Genomic DNA, 19665 nt, shown 5'->3' on the forward strand with positions numbered 1-19665 from the left:
AACATACTATATTGCGTCTAGCTGCCGGGAATTTAGTCTTATTATTACCTTTACTTCAAAGAACGCCGATCCAAATGTAGCCCACTTGTAAATGATCTTTAGAAACATCAGCTTGGCTTCTTCTCTCGACTTGCCCGCATACTTGTTGAAGTACGCCACGATCGACTGCATCAAACAGAACAAAGTTAATGGTGAGAAATTCCAGATCAAATCTTAAAAAAAATTGTTAGGATCAGTTATGGATAGATTACACAGTAAATATCATAAACGTACTCTTTTCCAGTCATCAGGAGAGAGCTGGCGAATCAGGTCCTGCGGAATCAGCTCTTTCAACATTTTGGGGATGCTGGGAAAGTACGATTTGTCATCCTCGAATTTGACTCGATAGATTAAAGATGCCAGCTGAAAGACTTCCTCTCTGGAGCATTTGTGGTAGCCACGAAGGTATTTAGGAAGCTCCTGGATAGAGAAAAATGTTTTGGAGGAATACACAGATGTTTAAAAATGGAAATTGGCTGCACAATGTGATAAATTTATATGCCATTGTATAATTAAAGACATATTTCCAAAAGTTTTCATTTCTGAATTAACGTTTCTGTCTTATCCATGATCATTAACACATACAAAATAGTTTCCAGTACTACGAAACTGAATGTTGGCATCAGACATGGCAATATGGCTGTTGTGTAATGAATAACAATTTTTAAGACCTGGCAAGTGTTTTATTATTCTTCCACTTATACAAGACTTTTTTTAATTGTAGAACACATCATACATTGAACACACCTGGTAGTAATGAAAAATGGAGTCTGCGAAGGAGTCCTTTCCAGGCATTGTATTTGTCCATAACTTCTTCATAAAGAACACCTGGTAGGTCAGTGAAGGAACTATACCTGTTCAACAAGAAGAAGTTAAAAGCAATAAACAGCTAAACAATAAACAACTACTTCATTGATGACTTTGTAAATCACGCTTTGACTAATACCATCTTTAGCAGGTCTGGCTTTCTTGATCCAGTCAGTAAGATGGCGGACAAAATCAAAGAAGAAATCACCCTCTGGAACACTAATCACCTGTAAAACATTTAAGAAAAAAGCACATCTATAATCATACATGCTGTTATATTGTAATGCGTAAATAATCTGGAATCTGAGTTTTTCTGTAGCAAAGCAAAGCAAGAGAATAACTGATACCTTATCAGAGATCTTTACAAACAGACTGAAGCCCTCTGGGGACTTGAGCAACAGCCTGCCAGAGATGTTCAGACAAAAGTCTTTTGCTTTCGTGCTGGACTCAACCTCAAAAGCCTGAGAGACAGAGTGAGAGAGTTTGACCTTAGATCATATTTCACACTCACACTGGGTTAGAGCAATCCGGATCTTATTTCAGGCAAAATAAATAATTTTTTTAAGTGAACAAAGACAGAGTATCAAGACATACAGTCAACCCCCGATAATTCGTGATTAGGAACTCGCGGCTCGGAAAATTTGTGGGTTCTCATTTGGAACCTAACCAACAGCAAGTTGCGGAATATCTTACAATTCGAGCGGAATCTGTAGCAGGACTGAATGTTCAGGAATGTTAGGAATAACATTTTAAACTATGTATTTGGTCAAATATTGTACACTGTTACATTTATAAAGTGACATAATGTCTAGATGAATTCACTAAGGTACCATAGGGCTGCGGGGGTGTGTCCAAAATTCGCTGATTTTCGGGAAACTCGCTCGAGTTCTGGGGATCGCTGTATATTCAAGACTTTTAAAAAAGTATAAGTAAAATTAATAACCTATAATTATGACTTTTGGTTTATTGCAAACTAGCAATAGAAATACTAAATATTATTCATATATATATATATTAGATATTAGATACTTAAATATAGATATTTTCACTTGTTAAGGCTAAAATAGATTTTAGAGTGCAGCACATAAGCTGTTGTGCAGCTGTAATGCTAGCACTACATGCAGTTACCTCACAACTAGCATTCCCAATTATGGCTTTTTAATTTCATATCCAGAGCAACAATAATCCCATGTATACAACTGAGAAATGGAGGTTAATTGCCTGGTTTAAGGGCCTTTACAGTGGCAACTTTGTGGTGCTGAGATTTGAACTTGCAACTATCCAACGTCTTGAGAAAATAAAGGCTAGCAAGTAGAGTGCTACACCACCAACGTTATCTTAACAATACAGACTGTGGCTACATAAATTTACCACACCCAGACACTTCACAGGCTATGTTAATGAATAAAATTAATTCGTCAAGTTTATTTTTTTTATTCTTTATTTTTTTAAAGCAGCTTGCCAGGATTTAAGAATGAAGGTGAATTATGTGTATTTATCCCTGATTAGCAGCCTGGGGTGACTGTGGCAAAGAAAAACTCACTTAGATGTTATGAGGAAGAAACCTTTAGAGGAACCAGAATTAAAAGGGACACAATTCTCATTTGGGTGATATCAAGAGTGTGATTATTAATTTTTAAAACAATACAAAACACCGGAGATTGAAAACTAACATGAGCACCGGAGTGTGTGATTATAAGTAATGTCCTTTCTACAGTCTTATACAGTCAGTTGATGTTACGGAACCAGGAGCAACTGAGCAACTCATAAAATAGTTCAACATTTGAGATCATCACAGATCCAACACCGGCTTCTCCATGCCAGAGCCTTTAAACACTCAAAAAGGTCCAATGTCCAAACTTGTAATGAATTAGCTCATCATAATTAAGTGCAATAATATTACCCCATTTTATCCTATATTACTTCACACTGGGGGGTTTCTTTTACAAGCTGCAATATATCCTGTAGAGAAAATGATGCCGTTGAAGCTGTTTAGAAAAATAAATAAGCATTATCACCTTCGATGCAGGTGTAACCCCTTAGACTGCAATGTTATAAATAACTGCTCGCTATTCGATGCTGCTTGCAGTACCTCATCTGTGTCATCTGGGAAGTACACTTTGTGAAAGATCTGTGTTGTCTTGTGCTGGATAGCCTCCACTTCAACCAGGTGAGGGGGATACTTCCTGGAGCCGTTCCTATTATAGAACGCAGAGCAAATTATTCATGAGGAATGATACAGAGATATACCTCAGAACAAGATTATTTTATTCCAAAGTTTATGCTTGTCAGTGTAGAAAGTTAGGCAAAAGTTATATTAAGGTTTAAAAGGGGAAAAGAACTTGACAGGACATGCGCCATGTGTGATGAGTGACTTACCACTCCAAAGACGATGTCTACATCCAAACAGTTTTATTTTTCTTACAATAATTGGCAAACACTAAAATTATTAACAATATGTATAGTTTCCATTTATAGTGACATTGTTGAACATCCATAAAACAAGTTAGTTCTTGGTATCACTTTTGTTATAGCAGTTACAGTGCCTGTCAAAAGTTTGGGAACAGCTAGTATTTTAAGAGACACATTCATGTTTCTTTAGTTTATATGCAACAAACCTGGTGATTTAATAAAGATTTACTGTGACCAAACAAATATATAAATGTACAGATATTAAAATATATTTTTATTTATAATAGTGAATAATAGTGTTACACACTCTCTGCATTGGACAATTAGTTTCTCCAAACATTCATCTGAAATAATTTGACATGCCTCTTGTAATATTTGCCAATGGTGCCCTTTATTAGTTGTGTACTTCTTTCTTTGACTGTGCAATCCAGTTCATCTCAGAGCAGCACTAGTGACTGGCAGACCAATATTTAATAACACTCCAGCCAACTGTTTACTCTCTAAATAACACTTACAGAGCTTGGATGTGTGCTTCGGGTCATTGTCTTGTTGTATGGTGTAGTATGATATGGTACAGGAACCATTTTGGTTCAGTATTCCTTTCACCTGCAATAAGTCTCCAACCTTCCCTGCTCTAAAACAACCCCAAACTATTTAGCTTCCACCTCCATGTGTGACTGTAGGTGTGAGGCGGTCTGGTATCATTTTCTCTCCTGTTCTTCACCTTCATGTCTCTTAGAGCCAGAAATGTCACATTTGGACTCATCTGTTCACAGTTCTTTCAGTCATTAGTTGTCCATGTCTTCTGTGCTTTTGCCTTTTTGACTGCGCATAACAAAGGCTGTTGCATTCGTCTAAAAAATTATGAGGTGTTTCCAAACTTTTGACATTGCACAAACAGTCCTTCTTTCACCAGCCTTGAGTTATTAAGACAAAAGATGTTACAGATAAAGCAAAACAAAATGTGTCTGAAGACTCTTGTGAAAATCACAGCTTTACTTGAAGCTTGGCTGATACAACGTGATGGCAGTGGAGATTTCCGCAAATGTTAAATAAAAAAAATGGCAAGAATAGGAAAAGAATAAGAATATTTTAAATAAATCGTTTGGATGGCCCTAATACGGAATATTATCTAGCCAGGAGTTTGCCTATGAGTGCATGTGAGTGTGGTAAGTGTCAAGGCCATACCGCAAGGCTTTCTGCAATCTTTGCAAGCAGTCCAGGGAGAGTGGATGGTGTTTCTTTGATTGCAGAAACCTCTGTACATGAGGCAGAAGCACATTACTGGGAGGGAAAAGACCAATACACAGCCATAGCAGCTCCCATCCCTTTTCTTCACTGTATCTGCGCACACACACATTTTTTTACAGATAAAAAGTCGAGGTTCTAATGCAGAAGATTTGAAGACGTGTAAGCACTTTTGGCTGTCAAGGCATTTTAACGACAGGAGTTAAACAGGATGTGCCGAAACGGTCAGGTGGATGTGCTGGATGACTTACTTCACATGATTCTCAGTGAGCTGCTTGAGAATCTGACAGTAGATCTCATCTTTTAGAGGCTCTGCTTTCAGAGCACCCTCGAAGATCTGATCAGTGAGCTCGTTCACAGAGCGAGTTCGTTTGGATGGATAATCACCCATATATTTCATAATAGGTGCAGAACAGCAGGTTAAGGACACATTCAATTCATTCAAGTAGAACATGAGTTCAGATAATGAATAGTTGCTATATGTTTATTTATTTGATCACCAAAGCAATCATAGTACAATCATGAGAAGGTTTGACTGAAAATCAATAAATATGTTTAACACAAACCTTAATAACGGAAAATTGAAGTATAAGTATATTATTAAGTTAAAATATTTGTTTTAACTTGGACCTGTTATATGACTGGAAATTTCAGGAAAAAAACACTCCTGTAAATAGCCAGATATATAATATACATATAATATACATATACATAATATACATATAATATATTTCTGTGTACATTTGTAAAATATGTTCATTTTAATTACTATTTAATGATAACTTTATTACTAGTGCTAGTAGTCAACATAGACCTGTCTTTTAGCCAGCATTTTTTTAAGATTTTGTTTCACAAAACAAATTGTGTGTTTAGTTTCTGTTGAGTTGAACTGTGTGTGAGCAATATAAACCTCTGTAACCCTTGTAACCTTCATTTATTTAACCCTTGGAACAACATTTATTAGTAAAAGGATATCGATGAAGGCCATGCAAGCGTCCTGTGAAAGGTCCTCGTTAGCCAGAACTTTCTTTAGCAGCGGCTGTTTAAGCGGCTCCCGAGTGCAGCACCACAGCTTGTCCTTCCCACGGTTCTTAGTGATCATAACACGACTTAGTGTGTGTTTAGGAGGGGGCCTGAATTGGGTCAGAGGAACGCAGAGTGTGAAAACTCTCTATTTGGCTGCAAAAAACAAATTCTTATGCTTCTTATTAAAACGAAAAAGCTTATAGAGATAATGTTATACTTCAACATGTTTCCATCCAGAAGAACATTAAAAAAAGCAATGCATATAAGAAATCTTTCTGGTAAACTTTTTTCAGTTGACAGTGGTATATTTATTTTTTAAATGCTTCACATGGTATCACATAGTATCATGTAACATAGTATCATCTAACATGTAACATAGTATCATCTGTAACTAAATTTTACATTTAAATGATTGAAAAATAACCCTCTTAATTATTAAAGCTAAAGCAGACATTAGCTTTGGAATTAAGTTAGCTATTGTTCCAAAAAGAGATGACATGACATGACATGACGTGATATGATATGACATGACATGACATGTTATGATATGATATATATGATATGATATGATATGATATGATATGATATGATATGATATGATATGATATGACATGAAATGAAATGAAATGATATATGATAAGACATGACATGACATGACATGACATGATATGACATGTTATGATATGATATGATATATGATATGACATGACATGATATGACATGTTATGATATGATATGATATATGATATGATATGACATGACATGATATGACATGTTATGATATGATATGATATATGATATGACATGACATGACATGAAATGATACATGATATGATATGATATGATATGATATGATATGATATGATATGACATGACATGACATGACATGACATGATATGATATGATATGATATGATATGATATGATATGATATGATATGACATGAACTCTTGATGTTATATGATGTAGGGAAAAAATGCTTTCCAGTCTATCCCAAAGGTGTTCAATAGGGTTGAGGTCAAAGCTCTAAAGCAGGCCACTCATGATCTTCCACTTCAACCCATATAAGCTATATCTTTATGGAGTTCTAAGATGTGACAATACATTTGTACAGTGTAGTATTAAAGAAAATAAAAAATTTATAATCTCATTGTCCATTGTCCAGCTTCACCAGGTTCTCTTTGGAGTTTTGTTTCTCTCAAGGTTCCATCCTCGTGTCACTTCAATGAGATATTCGTTGCATCTGGATTGCTCACTAATGATCTAACCCAGAATCCAGATTTCTGTAAAGATGCTATGTGACAATGTCTATTGTTTAAATCTACATAAAACTGAATTGAATTAAATATGCATTATAACTATAGCTATAATTATATAAAAAATTATAAATATAAGGTTGAGACACAATGTTAGAAAACTGCACAATGAATAAAATGGAGATTTAGGTATCTGCTAAGTTTTGTGTAATGTTACCTGTGGATGAACTGCATTAAAAAGATTGATGTGTTCTTATACGTTTTGTATTTATAGATACCGCACAGTACTTTGAATAAAGGTGTCTAAGAAAAGCTGTGTTAATGGGTGCATTTAGTACCTGAAGTAATCATAGGAGAACTCTTCCAGTGTGTATGGCTTCACCCGCTCAACACTCTCAGGCAGAACGACCTGCGACACACGCAGTGATTCCTGACGCTGGTCGGGCGTCATAGTAACCAGAGCCTGAGTCATTTACACGAAAAACAAGCAAAGAAGACAATCACAATTTACACATAACAATTTTCATTCTCTTTATGATCTTTATGATTTTAGGAATATATTTTTGTACTGCAAATCTATATCTTTTATATTAACTGCACATAATGACACTTGTTCCATTAACAGTTTTCTGCATATTTTGTACTTAACAATGATGAACAAAAGCATCCACTAACCACAGTGTCTGGCTGAGGTCTGGTGACTGTGGGCAGCACGTACACACAGTCAGCGGGAAAATCTCCTTTTTGCTTGGTCCTGTCATTAATCCCATGAGCCCAGCCGGAAGTCATAACCTGCTCACCCGTGTCCTGGTCTAGCAGGATGAGGTCGCCTTTAACAAAGCTCAGAAATGTCGCATCATCTCCAACTGGTAAGAGCAATTTGTGAAAAAGACAAACAAGATGGTGTTACACGTCGGGTACAGCAGAAACTACAACAAAGTTCCTGGTCATTTTTAGGAACTCTGTAGATTAAAAATTACAAGGTTCCTGGTGATGTTTGCATTCTCAATGGCAGGCACCTGTTAAATTAGTATCGAGGTAACAAATATACTGTAAACACATTGCCACAAATTATTATTATCTAATATATATATATATAAGCGGTGTAACAGTACCCAGATTTTGTACGGCTAGGATTCAACACAATACAAAATTGCTGGTAGTTTTTTTTAATCAATGCAGTTTATTATTATTACCATTTGAGATCAACAACATTTGTTGTTCGCCCCTTATGTTCTTGAGGAGACTCAGATTTGAACTATGTTCCGCATATCACATTTCTTTTGCTCCTTATAAATATTCAAACTTTAAATTAAGAATTGTTGTCATTATTAGAATATGGTGTAAGAATAAATATATACATTGATTTACCTGGATTAGGATTACTCTGTATCGCTACCACAAACTTCGACCTTTTCCTGAGTCCCTCGAGGAATGTAACCACAAGGTCTCGGATGTCTTCTGCATTGTTGGAGGTAAATGTATATTCATCCCCTTTCAAGGTGGCTAAAGTAAAGCTGTTGCCCTGGAGCTTCCCTCCCCTGCTCAAACAGAGAAAAGCAAAATACAGGGTTTAGTGTAGAGTCCTATTGTAGATAATAAATAAAAACATAGAGCAGAAGCTTTTTTAAGTTTAATGTATTTTTAACACCATTTTATTGAATTATTGTTTTTCTGGACAAAAAAACCTTAACGGCCATAATAAAAGTCTTATGAGCACATCCATACTTGCTGCTGGAGACAGAAGTGATCTCTGGGAATGAGAGTTCTAAAAGAACCTGCTCTTGTTCATCCACAAAGTACACTCCAGTCCAGTTAACTGCTACAATCACATCATTTTTAGGCAAACTGGGTCCTATAAGATACAGGGAAAATGTAGAACAATTGACCTGTCAATCATACATGCACTAAATGGCGGCATGACTCCATTATTATTCTGAATCAATTTGGAAATGACCGTGTGGTGATTGTATACCTGAAAATTTGAAGGCTTCATAGAATCTTGAGAATAACAATGGCCATTTGTATCGAGCAAAATCCACCACTTCCTCTCGGACCTTCTGGGAGTCCACTCGCTTCTGCGTGTAAATACCCTGTGAATAAAAGCAAGTCTAATTTTAAATGCGATCGTTCATGTTAATATGTAAAACCACTTGATACCTGACGTTTAGAATTTTAGAACATGCATTGAAATGCAATACACCATAAAGTACTAAAATAAATACCACAGTGGGCAGTGTATGTTGGGAAAAAACAAAAACTAAATATTTCCAATTCCCTTTAAAACTTCATAAAACCCAGACAGCCTCGATGATGTCTCACTAAATCCAACTCCAATTCCCAGTAAGCACCATGGCATACAAGTATGGCCACCACAGACAACGCCAACCACAACTTGCAACACTCACAGTCAGCAACCTGGTCTCAATTTTACACTTTTACACTCACTCACACACACACACACACACACACACACACACACACACACACACACACACACACACACACACACACACACACACACACACCATATAAAGAGAATCTAAACTAAAATTCCAAACATGAATCATTGCTCAGTGTTTGTTTCCATATGACTGATTCACTAAGCCTTATACATACGACTGTCCTTTTGCTATTAAATTGGTTTTAGTTTCATGTTATTTGATCATAGTTTAGTCCAATTTATCTTTTGTATTGTATTCGTCTGCTTTAATTTTATTAAATGCAAACTTGCATCTGAGTTTTTTTCTTAACGTGACAATCTATTACTTAACAAAATGTAAAATCTCCTCTGAAGCACAGTTCTTTTTTTTGTACTGTATTAAATTATATATATTTTTTTTATATGTAAATAAATACAATTTTATATTTAAAAAATGTAGGATATGTAATACATTGCCTAATGTTTATTATTATTGTTAATCATATTTTCCATACGTTCCATCTTGTGAATATTTACACACCTTTTTGTGGGCTGCCATTATAAAGTGGGCCCATTTCTCCACTGACTTGGCAGAGCTGATTTCTCGGTCTGGGATGTACGATGGAATGAGGCTGAGGAGACGTTCAACCAGGATCTCAGAGCCGTAATCTACATAGTACTGCTGAGAGGCAAGTTCTGCTAGATCATCCTGGAACATTAGCAGTGGATTAGGGAAACAAAAACGGAGGAGCCATGAAAGTAAATGAAAATTGGAGGGAAGCAGTGGAAGAAGTAATAGAATAAGACACAGGAAGACAGGGAATGTGGAAGGTATTTGATAATCTGCGTAATAACAAAATATTTGAATTCTCCTATTAATTAGAGTCTACTTCAGACGAATTATAAATGGTGCTCTTAAATGTCTAATGTAGCCCTGACATTTGACCCTATTACTTTTGCCAAAATGCATTACAGTTCCACATCCTTTACTTTCTTTTAAAGTCTATTTTCTATTTTCTGTTCATCTGGGATTGAGCTTCTTTTGTAAACAGAGGTATTATGAACCCTTTTTTATATTTTAATTTATTTTCAGGAAGGCAGTGAAGCGAAGAAGGCATTGTGTTAGAAAATAAAGTGTGTACCCTGTCACAGCGGTATTCTCCAAACTTGATCCCGCGTACAATCTGCTGGTAGATGAGGTTGGTAGCCACTCCATCCTCAGTGGGGTCGTGCCATGGTGTAAAGATCTCCTTCCTGAAGAAGAGTCTCCAGGGGGCATTTCGCTCCTGAGCCCCTTGCTCTTTTGCATACTGTTCACACTGAGACACAGCATCCATCACGTGGTCATTACCACTGCCTAAGGATGAAACCTACAGAAACAGGGACAATGTTCTGAATGATTAATGATTAATTCTACTTTCAGGCTTTAAACAAAGTTTTGAAAGAAGTTATTTTCTAATGATTGTGCACAATTTAAATGTATGTAGTGTACAGGATACTGTATTTAAAATGTGTTTTTATTGATTTAAAATTTCTAATAGGATCTATTTTTGTAATGTCAAATGAAGTGAAGTGTACTATTTCATGTCTGATAATAGCATTATTTATACTTAAAAAGCACACATTATGAACATTAGATCCCATTAGGGCTTTGGTCAAATGTAAAAATGTAGACCGTTATAAGAGCAATGAAAAACTGTTGGTAAATATAATTAAATAAATTTTTTTTCTCATATTTACATATTAATAAAATTTTCACCCTCAGTGGTTTAGAAGATTAAAAACTATGATCTGTCTGTGGCAGTTTAATGTTAAAGGTTATTATTATCCATTGTAAAATGAAAATTTTAAAGAAGTCTAAAAGCTGTAGTTTACAGTATACTAGGAGTGTGATGAGACACCAGTATATGAAAATACCATTCACATTCTACTAAAAATTTTTACTAAACAGATTAAAAACTATCTTCAGTTTAATGTCCCGTTTGGGATACCGACAGACTTGAATAGAAATTGTGATTACTAGTGATGATGTGTACCTTGTCAAACAGTGCAATGTACAGGGAGAAGCCGAAGCGATCTCGGAGGCTTATTTTGTCTGAAAGGGCATTACACAGCTCCTTGGCCGTGGTGGCTGAGTCAGTGAGCAGTGTTTTAGTAGTGCCATCCATGAAAGTGACAGGCAGCATGATGGGTTTCTTAGACTTAGTTGCCTGACCGGGTAAAGAATACAAAAATGTCACAAAAGAGGGTTATCAGAGTATCAGAAGAAACATACTTGACAGAGTAAGTTCATGCAGCGTTCAAGCTGCATCTAAATGGAAAAATTTGTGTCAGCAGTAAAAATATCATTTTATTGATTGCTGGAGTCCACCAGCGAAACAGCTCGATTATATTTGTGTGGATTCTAGATTTAGCCTAATACTATATATAGTTTTTGAGACTGTCAGTAATGAACACTGGTGTATTATTATAAACTGCATAGTCCTTAAATAGTCACATCTGAAAGTGTCTGAAGAAGCAACACTGAAGGTCTTTTCACCCTGCTGTTATTAGACTTTACAATCAGAGCTGCTCCCAGTGAACCAGTCACCATAATGCACATTGGTTACACTGATTTTTAAACTGTGCTATAGACTAGTGCAATTTGTATGTTTGAAAGTGTAACAATTTTTATTGTTTTTTATTTTGTATTTATATACTGAATTGTATATATTTGCAATGTGTCTCTGCTTCATATTTGCACATTTTGTTGCTGCTGTAACATGGAATTTTCTTATTTGGAATCTTGTCTTGTCTTCTCTTGTCTTATCTTATCTTACAGTACACAGCTATTTAGTTATATAGTTTAGTTATTATTTACAACGAGAGTTTATTTCTCTACACACAAGACACATGATTGGTGTTCCATTTTTGCCCCCTATGTATAAGTTCCATCAAAATTAATATTTGTCTCTGGATCATCAGTAAAAAGTTTTTATAGTATAAGTTCAGCCACTTTGTTATTAATTGGATGACAAAATTAACCCCATTCTTTGTCATAGTTAAAGAATTGTTGCTTTAGTGCTTTGAAAGTCTTCTCTTGAGAGACAAGATGTTTCAGACAGTAGCATGTTATAAATAAGCACATAGATACAAGGTTATACAATGCCACAGGTCTAGCTCTGCTTGTGAAAGATGGAGTCATCCTACCTGCAGTTCGAGCCAGGAGGGTGGCTGAGTTCTTGTACCATTCACAAACGTCCTCCTGAGCCTTTCCTCGCAATACGGAGCATATCCCGGAGGCCCTCCACTGATAAAATTCCTCAGATACTGCATAAAAAAATTATGCATAATATCATACTTGTACTCGTCATGTCTAAAAATAAATACAATTCAAATTTCAGTTCAGTTAGGTAGTTTCAGTTGCCAGTTCTCACCTTTACAAACTTCTCTGTAGGTGAAAAGCAGCCCACACACAGAGACAAGAGGATCCATCCTCGAGCGTGGCTGCTTTTAGATGGGTTCTGGTTCAGCTGCTTACAAATCTGACAGTAGATCTCATCTCTGATGATCACAATAACAGCCTTTAGGTTTAATATTACAGAATTATTAGATATGGCTCAAATTTACACATGCAAATTCTGGGTGGATCAAAAATGTAATAAAGGTGGTACAAAAATTATGTTTACATATGTAGAGTGTAAAGTCTTTGCTAAGAAGTGAAATATAACATGCAGAATAAACCAGGTGTTGTGTCCTTAGCAAGGAGGTATTTTGGGTCTACTACAAAAGTGTTTTCTATTTTTAGAGCACAAGCTCTATATAGTATTGCAGGTGTGACCTGAGTCCTGGACGAAGGATGCCATTGCCGATGATAAAGTGCAGTTTCTCCAGGTTGGATGTGGGTCGGTCCTCAAGCATGCTGTTCCCGTGCACCGTACACTCACCATCATTCAGGCGCTTGGTCACCTAGAATAAATGGACTCATATCATTTCATGTACAGTTATTATGCATGCCAGCTCTAATATATGCTTTTATGCTCTCTTATAATTAATATTGTAGAATAAAGAAGAAAGCAGAAATCAAATCTGTTCCTTCTAAGGAAGCTGGACCAATCTAATCAAGGTAATGAATGAATGAATATTCTGAGCTGCCATGAGCATCCTGAGCACGTTGTCCCTCACCTCCTCTGTAATCTTTGACTTCTTTTTAAGCGTGAGGGACACTAGCTTGTGACGCACGCTGTTCTTCTTATGACTGTCAATGTGGGCACTCTGCAGGATGAGGGACACAGACAGAAACAAGCTTATATATCATGAAGCAGCTCCACAGCTCAATAAACTGGGGCAGTGAAAACACCCTTGCAGCAAACTGTATTTAAAAATAAATTCCACTTTGCCTTAGATAATGATGAAAAAAAATCCAGCAGTAAAGTACTATATAATAAGTTATTTATCATAGTTAGAGTCATGCAGTAATTATGTAAAGGCATTGGCAACATCCACAAATTTTCCTTGTCATGCTAATACATGCATTATAAAAATATGTTACTAATATGTTATTAATAATAGTTTCCTTATCAAAAATGCAGCCAAGAGGATATAAAATTTCGAACTGTAAATTGTGGTTAGAAATTTGTCATACTACTGCACTGCTAGATCTTCAAATATAAAAGGCCAGGGTTTTTTCTATAACTGAAGCTGACATTTGTGAAAGCTGTAATCCAAATCACAGGTGTGCACACATTATGTGCTTAAACGATATTAATCGTTTTATTCCTAGTGACAGCTGAGTAAATTAGGGAGAAAATGGTTTATTATATTATATTACAAGGTATTCTCGATATACTTGTTAGTATTGCATGACTGTTGAATAGTGTACATGTGTAACTCTTCATGTAAACTCCTTATTCTACTAGTTGTTTGTTCTCCTTAGTTAAATTGCATTACTGAAGGAAGGACGCAGTTCCACTTGATTATTGGATTACACATTAAACATGGCAGCTCTATAGTGTGTCAAAAAAAAAGCCCTGCACTGCCCAGCTTGTTCCACTCCTGCATAATGACATTACGGAGGTGCTGAATGGCATATGGTGCTTCTCCACCTTCTGCTTGAGAATGCCCACAGGTGCTTAATAGGGTTTAGTTCTGGAGACATACTTGGCCACTCAATCACTTTCACCTTCCGCGAGGCAGTTGTCATCTTTGCGGTGTGTTCGGGGTCATTTTCATGTTGGAAAACTGCCGTTTGGCCCAGTTTCTGAAAGGGGAGGCATCATGTTCTGCTTCAGAGTGTCACAATACATATTGGAATCCATGTTTCCTCAATGAACTGCAGCTCCTCAGTACCAGCAGCATTAATGCAGTCCCAAACCCTAATGCTACCACCACCATGCTTGACTGTAGGCAAGACACAATTTTCTTGTTACTCCTCATCAAGACTCCGCCACACATGCTGGACACCAACTGAGCCAAACGAGTTTATCTTAGTCTCATCAGACCTCAGGACATGGATCCAGTAATTCATGCTCTTGGACAGGTTGTCTTCAGCAATCTGTTTGCAGGCTTTCCTGTGATCCAGCTTCAGAAGAAGCTTCTTTCTGGGACGACGGCCATGCAAATCGACTTGTTGTTGTCTGAGCACTGACGAGTGGACCTTCCCCTTCTGCAACTTTTAAAGCAATGCTGGTAGCACTCGTGTACTGTTTTTTTGAAGCAGTTTCTGCACCTGACACACAGTACAATGACTCAACTTCTTTGTTTGACCCTTGCAAGGCCTGTTCCGAGTGGAACCTGTCTTGGAAATCCTTTGTATGACCCTGGCCACTGTACGATAACTCAGATCTTCTTATAGCCTCGCCCATCTTTGCAGAGAGCAACAATTCTAAGTCTCAAAAAAGAGAGTTCTTTCCATGAGGTGCCATGTTGAACATCCAGTGGTCAGTATAAGTACTTCAAGCACCAAAAATTGCTCTAATACAAGATATACAAATTTGTCTGGTCCTGTCATGCAGACAAAAACATGGCTATGATAAATAAGACATGTGGCTTTGCATGGTTAAATGACATACAGCTGTTATCATTTAGAGTGTACAAATTTTTGTTGCCAGTTATTTTGACATTAATGTCTGTATGTTGAGTGATTTCAAGAGGACAGTAAATCTATTCTGCTATACAAGCTGCACATTGACTACTCTAAAATATATCCAAGTTTCATTTCTATAGTATTATACCCTAGAATACAGTAATCCCCCGCTCCCCCGCTTATTCGAATCTTGCGAATTTGCATTTGCCACATAACTAATTTGTTTGGCTGATTTTCCTGGTCTCTTGCGGATAGACCAAAAAATTTATATCATTTTTTAATGGAGTTTTATGTTAAAATAATACAATTTAATAATACAAATATAAGCATTAATTATAAAATGAAATAACATGTTAATACATATATAATGTATACATAAAATGGCATTTATGGGGTGGCGTCCCTTTATCTTTTTTTTTTGTTTATCGCAGGGGATCAACGAAGGATTACTGTACATACAGTGATACTATCTATCTATCTATCTATCTATCTATCTATCTATCTATCTATCTATCTATCTATCTATCTATCTATCTATCTATCTATTGATTTTTATGACTACTGGTATTCGGGCCTTAGACTGCACTTAGACTGTCTGTCTGTCTGTTTGTTGGTTTTTATTACATTATCTGCACATAAACCTCATACTTATTCCAACTCTCTACTATTACAAATCCCTGAAGTGTTAAGACTCATTTCAAAGAAATAACAAGTATCATAGTGATTTTTAAAACCCAATACAGTGAATACAGTCTAAAAAAAACAACACATTTTCCTTGCTCACCTCTCCCTCTCCCTGCAGAGCCTGAAGTTCCCTCTTGTAGGTTTTCTTGCCCAGTGTCTCATAGATCCTGGTCATCACAGGGATTTTCTCGCTGCCATCACTAATGGCTGTATGGTACTTTGGTTCTGGAAGGTCACCCATGAATCTTAGAATCGTGATCCACACTGCTAGTGCAGCCTGCAGGATGCAAAAACAGAAAAAGCCAAACCTCATGTACTACAAACACTGGAATAAAAACTGAAATAAAGATGAAAAAAGCAAAAATATAATACACAATAATGTAAAAACACAGCTCTTGTGTGTAAGTGTGACTGGTGTCAAATGACAGACGGAAATGTTTAAAGAACACATACCAGCTGATCTCCTTCATCCTCATGAAACAGTAAGGGCTGCTTGAGTGGCCGACGCATGTATGTGTGAGTGCTGGTGCCCTGAAAGTAGGTGGCTGAGAATTTGGCGAATTTATATTCAGATAGATCCTCCTCGTCTTCCTCAGGAAGAGGAAGAGCTTCATCCAAATCCTCTTCCTCCACATTCCTTTGAGCACGCTCCAGGTCCTGATGCAGAAAACACACACAAACACACACACACACACACACACACACACACACACACACACACACACACACACACACACACATACATACATACATACATACATACACAAAGATCAGACTTTAAACAAATAAATACAAAGATGTATGTATAAATAAAGATAGACATACAAAGATGTAAGACAGACAGACAGACAGACAGACAGACAGACAGACAGACAGATAGATAGATAGATAGATAGATAGATAGATAGATAGATAGATAGATAGATAGATAGATAGATAGATAGATAGATAGATAGATAGACAGACAGACAGACAGACAGACAGACAGACAGACAGACAGACAGACAGACAGACAGACAGACAACCTTTCCTGACCAGAAGATGGTGCTCCTCACCTCAAACCCAGCTGGTGCCTGGCCCTCCTGTCCAGGAAAAGAGTTTGTGCTTCCCAGAAAGCCAAACATTTTATCCACCATGTCAGAGTCGTTGACTGGCTCATGGCGAGCTTTCTCCATCTGCTCCAGCAGCTCTTTCTTTCTGCGTGCTTCCTCCTTCTCCTTTTTCTCTCGCTCTGCATCCTCTCGAGCCAGCTTGGCCAGTCGCTCTTGGTGCTTGCGCTCAGCCTCGGCTTTGGCCTTCTTAGCACTCATCTGGTACCTGAGCTTCTCCTCCTCTGCCAAGCGCATCTTCTCTGCGTCCAGTCGCCGCTTGTACTGATAACAAGAAATACAGTGAAGAGAACTTATTTCCAGTCAATATTCCCATGTATATGATTAAGATAACTATTTTTCTGTAGTGATATAGGAACTAACTTTTAAGCCAACGTAAATCTAAATAAATCTACAAAACAGATGCACTTTAACTCTTCAAAGAAACTGGAATTGTGGTGTAGTAAGTACTATACTATAACCTCTATCTTACCTCTCCTTTGAGTCTGTGGAATAAACGGCGAGCGATCATGCCTCTAGTATAAGCCTGGATAGTGATGACGGCCCAGAGCCGGTGTCTGAAGGCCCGGCGCACCATGCAGCCTCTACAGCGAGCCTGGAACAGGGTCATCCTCTGCCGGGTCACATGGTACGTCTGAAAGAGCTTCCTGGAGCGGTACAGGGCCTGAAGCCGTGAGAAACCGGCACGCATCTGCAACAAAAGCAGTAGTTAGTATGTCAGGTATACTGTATCATAGGGTCATAGCGTTTCTGTTAGTGCTTAGAGAAAGCATATGAAAGTGACAAAACAAATAAAACACTGAGTCAACATTCATTTTTTAATACTATCAGCCCCCCTTTAAACCATGAGGCTGCTGGTTTGAAGTTTTGCACAGCATGTTACAGTTTCATAATAAGTGGGTGCTTATTAATATAAGAATCAGCCATCTAGTTGGTTGCATTATATTTATATGTATATATTTCTTTGCACTCACCCTAATATTTTGTTTTTTCACAATGGTAGCTATAAGATCTAATATATAACATCAACACTGTGATTTATGCAATTTAAAATCAGCACAGAGTTTTACAGACTTAGATATTGATTACTAGATGTTTTAGAAGTCACCCTAGACACTTTAATTCTTTCCTGGTGTTGTGGGGTTGAAGACGTTGACACCCGTTACAACCATTAAATCCATTAACAGAGCCAGACTCACTCTTACTCATTAGCATCACTGTCACTAAATATTCAAGAATTTGAAAATGAATGACTGAATAATAAGAGCACATAAGAAGTCCTTGAGACTCACCACCCCGTAGTTCTTCCGACAGAAGTAACCCCTCCAAGTCTTCTGGATCATAAGAGCTGATTTCTTAATTTTCAAAAAGTTAGATCTATTAAAACAAAAAATGTGTCAAACATAAAGAATTCATGAATGCTTTGATCATTGGCTGACTTGTTTTTGAAACAGCATACCTGTCTTTGAAACCACGGACGACTTTCTGAATAAGAATAACTTTATCCGTAATGGCTTTATCTCTCTCAATCTCCAAAAGCATATCATGATGGTCCTGCCAAGAATAAATCCGTCATTTTACTAGAAATTCTGAGCACACCAGCAAACAAAAGGAATGTCCTATAATGGCACTACAGATTATTATACATAACAATTACATGCATTTTCCCAACTGACTTGCATTACACTTTCCTTTATCCTGGTCTGACGATGTCATTTCCTGTTAGGAAGTATTGGCATTGCCCTCTCTTTACTCCCACACTAAGGGACGTCCTGTTTCAGACAGCTGAAAACCTTGATAAAGCAACACTGAGTGGAAAACTGCCTATTGCATCAGGGAAATGGACACATTTTCTGTTGACCTTTGACCCCTGGCTTAAGTTTCTTTCCAGAGAGCAAAAAAACCAACCACAGAACATCAATAGAGCAGAGCACCACATGACTATTCAAGGTCACATGATCACAATAATGTGCAAGCTTTTCCACACCTGTCCATTACATTCTGTATCGCTACCCTCATTTTATACTGCAACTCTCTGGTATTCACTGTTATGAAATCCTCCTGCTTGTAATTTCAAATAGACTGCATCAATTCCTTTTTTCTGAATTGCTTTAATAAATAGTTTCTAATCCACTGTAGTATTGATATACCTTCAGGAATATCTTGGTCTTTCCCATCTGCCAGTCATCGTCTCTGCCAAGGATAGCCTCAGCAATTCTTTGGCAGGTCCCCCTTAGGTCCTCCTTAACAAGAATAAACAAAAAACAGAATGGAGATGACATCAGATCGGTGTCTTACAACGAATTGGCTTTTACTGCAAATACTAAATCTTAATCTGTATCTAGTTATTAACTGTTTAGTTATAGAGACTTAAGTTTAAAATATTAGCTGGAGGCACACAGTTGTATAAAACATTTTATATTTACTTTAACTTGGAAATCCAAAAACCTGTTCCAGCAATGCCCCTTTGCACACAACGAGCTCCATTAACATATGGTTTACATGGTTTGATAGGAAGATCTTGAGTGGCCTGATATAAAGGTCTGATTCTCAACCCTATTATACAACTTTGGAATTAATTGGAGCACTGACGACAGCT

At 37.0% G+C, this 19665-nt stretch overlaps 1 protein-coding gene across 5 annotated transcripts in view; it reads right to left on the bottom strand.

Annotated features, from left to right (window-relative positions):
• myo7aa (myosin VIIAa) overlaps positions 1-19665 on the bottom strand; it is a 45500-nt gene that overhangs the window by 3027 nt on the left and 22808 nt on the right. For all 5 annotated transcript variants that reach the window (XM_083552816.1, XM_083552815.1, XM_083552813.1 and 2 more), the window contains 28 exons: positions 19217-19309; positions 18526-18620; positions 18359-18443; positions 17539-17757; positions 17013-17330; positions 16411-16614; positions 16058-16234; positions 13374-13463; positions 13030-13157; positions 12626-12752; positions 12399-12518; positions 11246-11419; positions 10352-10579; positions 9751-9918; positions 8763-8880; positions 8516-8642; positions 8159-8328; positions 7463-7653; positions 7126-7250; positions 5482-5639; positions 4758-4911; positions 4447-4602; positions 2939-3044; positions 1194-1307; positions 986-1073; positions 787-893; positions 274-459; positions 49-165 (listed from right to left, as the gene is read on the bottom strand). In XM_083552816.1, coding sequence (XP_083408942.1) covers positions 49-165; positions 274-459; positions 787-893; positions 986-1073; positions 1194-1307; positions 2939-3044; positions 4447-4602; positions 4758-4911; positions 5482-5639; positions 7126-7250; positions 7463-7653; positions 8159-8328; positions 8516-8642; positions 8763-8880; positions 9751-9918; positions 10352-10579; positions 11246-11419; positions 12399-12518; positions 12626-12752; positions 13030-13157; positions 13374-13463; positions 16058-16234; positions 16411-16614; positions 17013-17330; positions 17539-17757; positions 18359-18443; positions 18526-18620; positions 19217-19309 — 4143 coding nt within the window. The remainder of the gene's footprint in view (positions 1-48; positions 166-273; positions 460-786; positions 894-985; positions 1074-1193; positions 1308-2938; positions 3045-4446; positions 4603-4757; positions 4912-5481; positions 5640-7125; positions 7251-7462; positions 7654-8158; positions 8329-8515; positions 8643-8762; positions 8881-9750; positions 9919-10351; positions 10580-11245; positions 11420-12398; positions 12519-12625; positions 12753-13029; positions 13158-13373; positions 13464-16057; positions 16235-16410; positions 16615-17012; positions 17331-17538; positions 17758-18358; positions 18444-18525; positions 18621-19216; positions 19310-19665) is intronic.

Source organism: Silurus aristotelis (assembly GCF_946808225.1).
Source record: "Silurus aristotelis genome assembly, chromosome: 10".
In the NCBI taxonomy this organism is placed as follows: domain Eukaryota; kingdom Metazoa; phylum Chordata; class Actinopteri; order Siluriformes; family Siluridae; genus Silurus; species Silurus aristotelis.